The 11392-nt window shown below is 37.4% G+C and overlaps 1 protein-coding gene across 2 annotated transcripts in view; it reads right to left on the bottom strand.

Annotated features, from left to right (window-relative positions):
- carhsp1 (calcium regulated heat stable protein 1) overlaps positions 1-11392 on the bottom strand; it is a 28373-nt gene that overhangs the window by 11602 nt on the left and 5379 nt on the right. Inside the window, exons 1-2 of one of the 2 annotated variants that reach the window (XM_014008808.1) lie at positions 1115-1132; positions 669-817 (exon numbers count right to left, since the gene is read on the bottom strand). In XM_014008808.1, the coding sequence (XP_013864262.1) occupies positions 669-750 (82 nt within the window). In that variant the 5' untranslated portion in view covers positions 751-817; positions 1115-1132. Of the gene's footprint in view, positions 1-668; positions 818-1114; positions 1133-11392 lie in introns of those variants that run through there. The other variant, XM_014008807.1, reaches the window with a different exon arrangement.

Raw genomic sequence — 11392 nt, 5'->3', positions numbered from 1 at the left:
TGCCACATCTGCCTTTCTGTCCTTGACACGTAGTGGTAACTGGGGTAGGCCGTGGACGTCACAAGACATTATACAGACAGGCTCTGGTATCATGGCTACCCAGCAACGGAGCTCAAAAGTGTGGGATCATTTTAAGAAAATCAAAGAGAAACCTGTGCAATATCTGCAGAGCAGAACTTACCTTCCACAACAATTATTTTTAGTTAGCATGTAGCTAAAATCTAACGATGGTTATATAATAGCAGCTGCATTCTGACGTGATAAGCTGTATGTTTTATATTCAATTAACGTATGATCTGATTAGTCGACTAATCGAATAAATAATCGGTTATTAATGGATTATTAAAATAATCGTTTGTGGCAGCCCTAATTGTGATAACACTGACCACTTAATTGCAATTTATTATCTATAATGGAGCAGCTCCACCAGCACATACCTTAAATCCATAGAGATCTTATTGATCAGAACAAAAAATGATTTAAAAAGAAGCTTAAAAGTGCTTTAAGCTCACTGATGGGATGTTACATTAAATATTTGTAAGACATTAAATGAATGAATGAATGAATGAATGAATGAATGAATGAATGAATGAATGAATGAATGGCCTGGCAGAAAACTACAAAAATCCCTCTTAAATCGTTAATTCTGTTAAATAATATGCACTCACCTGGAGAAGTTGGGGATCCTGCAGAGGTAGGAGGAGGGGTACCGGGTGGAGATCCCTTGACAGGTGTGGCCTCAGAAGACATGATGGAGGAGGCGGAGTCAAAGGGTCAAAAGGTCTGAGGTCAGTTTGAAGTTGCAGCTAAGTGACAGCTGCAAGGACAAGAGGGTGACTTTAAATTTGTGACAMACAAACACTCACCCCCACAGTCAGAACTGCCAAAACAAGCTGGATTTTCAGACTGAGCCGAGTAACTTTTATAGAACCGGTTTGTTTTTGTCCCTTGGTAAACATCTGGTCACTTCCTGGTGCATTATGCCCCCACCCCCACCCCTGAATGTCTCCCAGAAAAACAAACTAAGACAGAAACAGTGACCAGCTGGTGGCATGGGACCGCAACAACAATTTGAGAACTGTCCGATGCTGCTGTGACCCGACCGAGAACGGACCTGTTATTCAACTTCGGACTGACATCATCCTTCGTCAAACACCAGTTAGAGGAGCAGAGAGAAGAAACGCTTCTGTCGGCCAATCATGAACAAACAGAATGAAAGAATATAATTACTGAGGAAGCAGGAAGAGTTCAGTTCTCTACTGGATTTCAAATGCTAATAATTAAAACAGATTAYTCATTAAAAGATGGGACTTATTGCAAGTGTTTCTAATAAAACATAATTATTAGATCTCATGGCTAATTAAGAGCGCTCTCAAAGCAGAACATTCAATGTTTAAAAAAAGTCAATATTTTAAGTCCAATATTTTTTATATAACGTTACACTTTTTATACATTTTCAGTCTTTTGTCTTCTTTAAGGTGGCACCATGGCTCGGTTCGTAGAGCTGTTCCCTCTCAGCAAGAAGGTTGCTGGATCAAATCCCGGCTGGGGACCTTTCTGGGTAGAGTGTGCGCATTCTCCCTGTGCATGTGTGGGTTTTCTCCAAGTACTCCTCCCACAGACCAAAAGCATGAATGTTAGGTTAAGTGGTAACTCTGAACAGTGCCTACGTGTGAGTAAATGGACGTTTGTCTCTATGTGGACCTGTGATGGACTGGAGACCTGTTCCAGGTGTACTCTGGATACGGGCACATGATGTGACCCTGAAAGAAAGAAGTGGGTGAAGATAATGGATGGATGGATGGATGGATGGATGGATGGATGGATGGATGGATGTCTTCTTTAACTCCGTCTCTCACTGCTATAGGACTGTTTTTGTCTCTAATCTTTGCAGAGTACACTAGAGGCTGAGGTCATAATGATTTCTGATCCATCTCCATGTAGACATCAACGATTCTAAAACGTGAAAGACGGATTATTGGTTAACGGCTTGTTGAGAAACAAAAACCTGGAACTCTGCAGCACCTAGACTGTTGTGTACCTATTGCTTTCTAAAATAAAGAAAAGGTTGGTGGTAGCTACTAACTACCATTGCTACTGCACTGTTTTGCTCTCTTCTGAGCAATGGTAGAGTATGATCATCAAAGCCATTCCTTTCCTCTATAAGGGGACCTAAAACAAAGTGGTGAAAACACTGAAGAAAACAGGTCAGATTGCTTTAACACATGATGCATGAATCCTTTGTTGCAGAGTCTTCCGTTACTGTACTCAGCATTTTGATTCATTTTGTTCATCTCGTGCCAAAACCCTGCTTGAATGAAAGTTGTTTTATACTGCAGTGTAGAGCAAATTGTTTGTTCTTTTGTGTCTGATAAACTCTATGCACCGGGTTTTGTTTGAAGTGGGCTTTTAGGTACGGTACATCAGTTATACTGTAACTGTTTCCATCTGAATACTAAATAAATCAAATCTTCATTGATATGAGCACAGAATTCTCTTCTAAACTTATGGGTCTTTTTAATTTCTCATATCTCATTTGTATATATAAAATACTTTGGACACAAAAACTGACGTGAGGACCACGGGCTTCTGTCACGTACAGTTCAGGATTTTCTTCTCCAGTTTGCAGTGACTTTTTGAGGCTCACTCTCTAGTCTGTCTGATTAAGAGTGCTGTTGGGGAGTGAGAGGTAGGTGTGTGGTTTCTGTGGTGACCCCTTTAAGCCACTGGTAGCAGCCTTAACATTTATCTTATTTATCTTTAGTTCTTGAACAGATCAGCATTTGTCAGCTTAGAGTATTGCAAAAGGAAATCCTAAATTATTACTGGGCTTTCAAGAAGAAAGTTGATGTTTGTTGAAATTTAAAAAAGGCAGTGCCTTCAAAATTTTATCCAGATTTGTTTGGTAATTTTCATATTCTTTGTTTTATTTAGGATTTAAAGAACCATCATGTTCTCTCAACGTTGTGCAGCTGATGTCATCAATGATGTATTTCTTAGGAAAGCACCGATACAGATAAGTACTCATATCGGTGAGTACCCAAACTGAAGTAGTTGGTTTGAGAAAAACTGGTATCAGTGCATCCCTAGTATTTGTATTCAAATCAAATCAATCCATTTGTTACTGAAAAACTTTGGGCCAATTGCTTTTATTGCCTGTGGCATAAACAAAATACTTGAATTTTATTTAAATTTTTATTTTAATGCGCAGGAGCAGGGATGGGGATTGCGTCCCCATTGGTGCACGCCCCCTTGCGACACGTCAGCTATAAACCAAGCTTCACTGGGAATGTATCCTACATTCCCCAGCTTTCCTTGTCATGAAAAGCTTCTGGAAAACTCCAGTAATTTACCAGAAATTTTCCACCCCTTTCCAACCCAAGGGAGGAGCCAAATGCATTGCTATTCACTGTTGCCAACTCTTCAGTAAGAAAAGTCACTACTGGCTTCTTAAAAGCTGGCTAGAAAACATCACCTAATTTGCATATCTGGACATTTAACAATAATTGTGATCTAGGCTTTAGAAGAGATGTACTATATACCAACATTAAAGAGAAAATTGCGAGGAAAAAACACTTAGAACTACAAATGAACTTTAAYAACCGATTTTTTGACTTTAATGGTTTGCTTAGATGTCACATATCCCTCAGGGTGACAAGGTAAAGAAGTGACTGAGGCTGTGCAGAGACAGTGTCAGTAAGAAAAACAAAAATATTACAGTAAAAAAATTACATCCCACCAGGGTAGGAGCAGCAGCGTGTTTGCAGCTGTCTCCTCTCGGCTGACTGGAAACTCGTTACATTTAGCGACCAAATTAAGTTAGCAACACTGTTTCTATTCAATTCGTAACCAATTGTACATCAAAAAAGTTCAAATTGTCTTTTTACAAACAGCATTTAAAATGAACGCACCGTATGAGTGTGTAAAAGAGCTTTGCAGAACAAAAAAGTGGTTAAAAACAACATATACAGGATGGACCATTTACCATCCAGTTAGCATTAATTGGCAGAGGGAGCCTAAAAGCACTTTCCAGTCAGAAGAACCAGAGAGAAGGGTCTGATCGGTGTTAACTCAATAAACATCAAGCTAATGTTATCGATGCATCTCTGCTTYTTCATGTTTACTGCATCACTCGATATGATTTTCTGCTGTGTCCAACTTCAACAAACGTCCATCTAATTTAGCTCAACACAACTAAAATGACTTTGTATAAAAACAAACAGAGGATGCATTTTTTTGAGAACAGGGAGGGACAAGAATATGAGGCAGGGACACAGCAGATAAACAACTACTGATAACCTACTGATAACAACGACAGAGGGCAGGAAAACATGCTTGTGTGTCTGTCTTTACGTTTGTCGGTTTTGAAGGCAAGAGAAGATTTTCTTTACTGCTACTTCTTTACAACATTCTTTAAGCTCCTGTTTTCAAGCTACTTTCAATTCATCCTGAATTATGTGATCACCTCAGAAAGAAGCCTAACTTTTCAGTTTTGGTTTTAAACCTGAAGCGATTGGTTTTTTTGTGCAGAACGTTTCAGCAATCTAAAGAACTCAGTTGTATCTAAATTAGTAATGTAAAAAGACTGAGCTGCTTATTGTCAATTATAAAACAAACTCAATAAACATAATGCCCATTAAAGGMTTTTTATGACCTTATGGTAATTATCATACACCCCCAAGAAGAGCYATTTGATTATGAAAAAAAAAACAGTTGTAAAATAACTAAGTACAAATACTTTGTTACTGTAATTTTGTTACTGTAATTTTTTTAGGTATCTGTACTCTACTTGAGTAATTATTTTTCAGCCTACTTTTTACTTCTACTCCTTACATTTGAAAAAAACGGCAAGTTGAATGTCGTTACTTTTATTTCATTTTTGCTTGTTTACATTCCAGCTTGTTTTTGTAAAAAATAAATACTATCCATATAAATTGTGCCTCCTAGATAGAGTGAATTTATTTTTGGTTGAATGAGAACTACAAATATATAAAATTCTGATACCGTATTAGTTTGTACACAAATAAGTCATGCAGCAGCAGGATATAATCATTCAAATAAAAGGCCTGTACTTAAGAAGTATTTTTATTTCATGAATTATATTATTGTATTTGGCCGCAGCCCTCAGATAGATTTTCATTTTGGGGAAAAGGTTTGTGCAGCCTTGATAAATGTATATAAACTGAAACAGTTAGTTCATCCTAAATTTAACATAAATTAATTATTTTAATATGACAGTCATTTCTGCAGTTTTTGGGGGAGGTCACCTCCTAATAAATGTCCTTACAGAAAATCTAACTGCTCATTTTAAATCAATACTTTTACATGTAATACTTAAGTACAAAAAATATCAGATAAAACTTTTATTCAAGTAATATTCCTAAAAGAGACTTTAACTTTTACCAAAGTAATTTTTTGGTAAGATACTTGTACTTTTACTCAAGTATCACTTTGTGGTACTTTAAACAACACTGAAAACAAGGCAACATAATGAATGCCCTCACACTGTAGGGAAGTTTTCTACCTTTGCTATGATCCAACCATGTCCTCATAGGTTGTRTAAAGCATGGCAGGCTCATCATCCAGAATGATGGATGCTACCAACACTTATTTCTTTACTTTAACTGTTTGTATCACATACTTTGTTGTTTTGTTCTCTTGAATCTTTCCTTGTGCATAGAGCTCTATTTTAACCATCAGATGTAACTGGCAAAAATAACTACTGTGGTTGCAAGTGTGAGACAAGGTGTTATAATGAGCAAAGAGTTGATAAGAATTTCTAGAGAAGTTCTACGCTCCATATTACTCCTTCATAAGACCTTGAGATAATTTGCTACATGAGGGCAAAGACTAAGCAAAAAGTATGACATCTAGAATAAGATTCATCTAGGCATGGGCTGATTACTGGTTTCAAGATATTGACCCTTTGTATGTGATGTCACACTCCTCAGAAGGTGGTCCACTCCATCATGTCAGAGGTCAAAACAACCTAGGTTCATGTAAACTCCTGTACAGCTAGTCAAAAACAAGGAGTTGGTAGACAGTGGGTCCTTACAATAAACCAGAACAAACACACACACACACACCTACTCTTACACACAATCCTTCAAGCAGTATTAATCTAATAAGCAAAGATTCTCAACCTAATGAATGCCGGCCACCGGCCGATATCTGAATCAGTTATTAAACAGACCTGAACTTTAACAACTAAAACTTCTTATTCTGAGTGTTGACTGTTTTTAATTTTTTTAACTGACTAAATGTCGCTATAAAGTTCCATGAGTTTGTGCTGTCAGAAAGACTCCAACAGTTTCTGAGAGCTATATGAGCACTTTACAGCCGACCTGCAGCTGTTGCTGAATGAAGCTGTGAAACAGCTCCTCTGGTTCTGCACCAMAAGAACAGGTGAGGTCACAGCTCTCCTCATGCACGACAGATGTGCAAATATCAGGATAGCTGAAAACACACGGTTTTTCCTTCATCTTTTGATAAATATTCCCCTCCCTCACTTCCGATGTCCATCATGGTTCTTCCACATGATTAGGCGATTTAGTTGCAAAGAGTCAATACCACGTTGAATTTTTTTTTTTTTTTTTTTTGGAGGCTCCTTCTCTACAACTTCTACCTTTTTCCATTATTCAACCTAAACAACCCCAACTTGGCAGTGCTTAAACACTGGATTTGCCCCGGCACATCTTCACATAACATGTCCAAAATCAGAACACGGAGCCACAGCTGTCACCACTACCAACACTGCTACGTTACAAAATATGCAACCAGAACTAAGGGTAAGCCTGTTAAGTTGCAACAAGATTTGAAAACAAACATGCAGCTATTGCCTTCTACATTGACCAGCCGTAAACAATAGTTTTTTTTTTAATTTTTTTATCTGTAATATAGCCTTTACTGGCTACAATCACTGGAGGCATAGGCAGGCTCTATGACTGAAGATGCAGCTAAGTTAATGCTAAACTCATTGGCATGGAGGGGAGAAGCAGACGATGCAATTAACACCATTCATTATGTTTTTTGTGGGGGTTATTTTTGTCTGCACAAACACAATTCTGTGTCTCTGTCAGTGGTGCAAGCACAAAGGCGAGCTGTGTTCTTTGTTATTTTCCAGACTCACACACAGCTTTGTGTTAGATCTGTGCCCTGTGGAATATTCCATGATGGTCCTCTGTGGACAACCTGTCACCCAGAGACCCCGCTGACAGGGCACATACCAGCCCACTGGGACACAACACTCACATCGTACTAGCTCTCCGAACACACACAGCTTTGCAGAGATAAGCATAGCAGGTGACGACGAGGCCCCCAAACTGACTGATCCCAGACTTAAACAGATGAATAAAACTAAACTGATTCAGTTCACTGCATCAGAGTTTCAGTGACGCTGCTTTCAAATTCAATCATATGAAATCTTCTAGATTCACAAACACACACATAGAGGCTTGGTCTAGTATAGCTATCTTTATGGGGAAACTGCATTGACTTCCATTAACTTCTACAGCCCTTACCCTAAACCTAACTTCACAGGTACATACCTGACCCTAACCTAAACTCAATTCAAACCTTATTCCTAAACCTAACCTCCCGACCCACCAACAGCATTTCCCCCAATGGGGACTAGGCTTAGGTCTCCATAAGTACCAGTTGGTCCCCACAAGTAGTGGTGTATGCCAAAAACTGTGCCCATAGAGTAGGGAATACCTGCTCACATCCACACGTACCTTTTAGCTAGCTTTTGCAACTTCTGTGGAGACCTTTTCTGACTTTTAGCTAGGTTTTAGGAACTGTCTTGCTACTTTAGGCATCCCTTTTTCAACTTTTAGCTTTGAGCTTGCCTTTTGTTAATGAGGTAGCCTCTGTCTGAACAGCTCTCTCACAGGTTCACCATGTTTCCTGTTCTTTCTGGCACAAAGGAATAAAAAAAAGCTAAATTTATTTCACAGAGAACAAGATGACACTGGGACACTGTTGAGGGAGAGAGGACCATGAACCATCAGTACACCCAGCAGAGGTTTTGTAGAAAAATAAAAATGTTTCATGAGGAAAACTCTTTAGGTAATTGATTTGATTTGATTTATTTCTTTAACAGGATTATTAAAAATCAAGCCTGACTCAGCATAATTGCTGTTTTACAGCAGGTTCCTGTTCTGCAGCACATAAACACTCAGAATTACAGCATCACAGTCACATCATTACACCATAGACACAAACAAGCATACCAAATTTCAAAAAGGCAGCATTTGCAAAATAGGAYGTCTAAACATGAGCACAACAAAAAGTGTCCAGCAGATGGCAGACAAGATTCTTCTTAAAGGGCTGTAGTTTTGAAATGGACTTTAATGTTTTGAGGAATGTCATTCTATGCTTTAGTATAAACATAGAAGAAAGATAATAGGGACGGGAATGTTTAGGCACCCTACAATTCAATTTCAAATGAGAGGACAGCAATACAAATATTACACTATTTTTAATTCATCTTCATGATCATCAGGTTTGTGAATAAACATGAGCTATAAGCTTACAATATAAATCCAAAACTGTAAAAAAGTCTATTGTTAGTTAAAACATAAACACTGATTTATAAATGTGAACAATCATAATGTCAAAAAAAACCTGCTGACCAAATTAGCACAGACGCTAACATAACATTAAAATTGCCATAAAATATTAAACTGATGAGATTAACATATTTATCAATGGAAGTTTAGACACAAATTAAACATTTCAGGCATTTTTAGGGTTCAGTTAAGAAAAACAAAGATGAAAACACACAGCAACATACTGTATTTCAACTATTGGAAGCTAGGCCAAATGGCACAAATTAGCAACATCTCTAATACTCTCCTAAATGGCAAACCAGATTTCTGACATTTGAGATTCAATTCAGACTCATCTTCATCTGTGATGCATCTAAAAACTGATAATACTCCCTGCCTCTAGTACGTAATAGAAAACATTCTTTTTTGGTTTGTTAACTGGTTTATCATTTCATTTTGGATACACTCAGCTTTAATGATAATAGCTACAGGGATTCACTTTAGTGACCATTAGTTGTTCATCTTTTTGTGTTCTCGTGCATCTCCAGCAGACAAGAAGCATACACTGTGTTCCGTCACATTTTCTTGTCAACACTGGACTGCAGTCTTTGTAGCAGATGTAGGCTGAGTTGTTGACATTAATGGATGAAGTGAAGCGGAGATGTGAGCAGCTTGGGGCAGGTTATTGAAGGACTGTGCGCTSTGAGATAAAGACCATGGCTGTTTTCTTCAGACACATTAAGCAGCCAACATTGAGCGGTAAAGTCAAAGAGCACTACGCTCAAACGCAGATCGTATATTCGGCTTTCTGTGTGAATGGAAGCGAGGGTGGGTGGATGAGTGTATGGAGCCATTTGTGTGTGCAAGGCCAAATGAGATATGCCTGTCTGACAGCAAAAGATGATCCTGATCTGACAATTTGATGACTCACCCCCACCGATGTGCGTCAGTGAAGCGTCTGCCATGTTTTTGATTCAACAGGAATGAATGCTCGCTGCGTTTCGCATCAGCAGCCTCTCCTGCTTTAAACATGTTTACCTGAGTGTAGCGTCCATCTGTAGCAGCAGACTCAGGAGCAATGCAATCCAACATTTAAAATTTAAAAACGGTGTGCTCTGCTCACCCTATGTCAAAATATGACTGATGCTTTCTATCAAACCTAGTTTCTAAATCAACATTGAAAGGCTGCTTTACTGAAATTTAATGTTTCTTTACGGCATGGGAAATTTCAGTTTATTTTGCTTTATTTTGGAGCTGAAACGTTCTGTAATATTATGTACTAGACCAGAATGAAATATATGCAACATATTTTAAGTTCTAGCATACGTTCTAAATATATTTATGTTCTATTCCATTTGTCATCTACAGAATAAAGTCTAATTATCTTATCTTTCTTTTAATTTACCCGGTCCTGGATGACTGAGAATCTACACCATTAATAACTTATTTGGTTTAAAAGAAACTTTTGTGATCAGCAAAAGAGAATATACTGTCATTTAAAGAAAGGTTTAAGAAAAATCTTTTGAATCTGTGTGCGTTATTGGCCCAATGATAGCTGACGGAACAATTTTATGTAACTAATTAACATTTTATTTAGTATTAGTTATTAATTAAAAACGTGGAAACTAGAGGACGCAAAATATTGAGATGGCTCAATCACAACTCTACTGCAAGGACAATCCCCATCATCACACAGAGTTATAAAGAGCATTAAGGGCTGATTATGTAAAATTTGTAAGAATAAATATTAATCATAATTATTGATGCACCAACTTTTCAAAATAATAGATTACATCGATTATAAAAAATTAGCTGAGCCGAAATTTTATAAATGAATTTTATTTAACCATGGAAATATTTACTTGCATCAATGAAATACATGAACAAGGGGCAGGATCACTTCTATTGTCTGTAGTTGCGTTATCGCAAAACTACCACTTACTACCACTCTTTTTCACACATTTGAATGAAARGAAGGAGGTCTAAAAAACTAGAAGTTTTTTATAATCAGTGCTGCATCATGAAAATAGTCCAATTTTCAGAAAAAATACTGCTGTAAATGAAGGAAGTTGGATTTCTTTGCTGCAGCCAAGCTTTTAGCATCTTTTTTTCTCCCTCACAGAGTTGAGAAAGTGAAACTGAGACTGTGGCAATCTGTCGCAGACAGCTCTGTGTTCACCACGTCACACAAACAGGACACTCGTGAGTCAAAATCTTTACGACAGCATGACACAAGCAAACCTAAAAGTTACAGGAATACTGCATGTTTTGATCRGTCTGCTCCATCTTATCTATGAGCAGATTTCTCAATTACTGATAATGATAACCTGATATCATAAGGGTGTAAACAAATTTCTCCATACTAAGTACAAATTACTCTATAATTGACAACTTTAGGCCACAACCATTTAACGTATGTCAGGTCAAAAAGAGGTGCAAAATACCAAAAAATATTCTAAATAGAAACTTTCATTGGTCATTTCTATGAAAAGGTAAAGGGCCATTAATATTTTTTGACATCTGACATTAAATKAAAGTACAAAAAGCTCAAGACAACTCTATTTTGGATAAATAAGAACAAAATACCCGGCTGCCCACACTGTCTGTAAAATGTGACTTGGAGGGTAAACAATAGTACTACCATTATAAAATAAGCTATTCTTAGTGGCTGTATTAACATTTGAAAAAGTGTTTAAACAAAAAAAAAAAAAACTGAAAAAATAAATAAACACAACAAAGCTTAAAAGGAAAAATGCTGCAACTATTAAGTAGGCTACAAGCTTGACACTCCATAATACAGCACTGAGCTAATCCCAAACAATGAAATGTGAGCATATATCCTG

Source organism: Austrofundulus limnaeus, unplaced genomic scaffold, assembly GCF_001266775.1.
Source record: "Austrofundulus limnaeus strain Quisiro unplaced genomic scaffold, Austrofundulus_limnaeus-1.0 Scaffold53, whole genome shotgun sequence".
In the NCBI taxonomy this organism is placed as follows: domain Eukaryota; kingdom Metazoa; phylum Chordata; class Actinopteri; order Cyprinodontiformes; family Rivulidae; genus Austrofundulus; species Austrofundulus limnaeus.
Note: the sequence above shows the minus strand (reverse complement) of the source record. Positions and strands in the feature narration are given on the sequence as shown.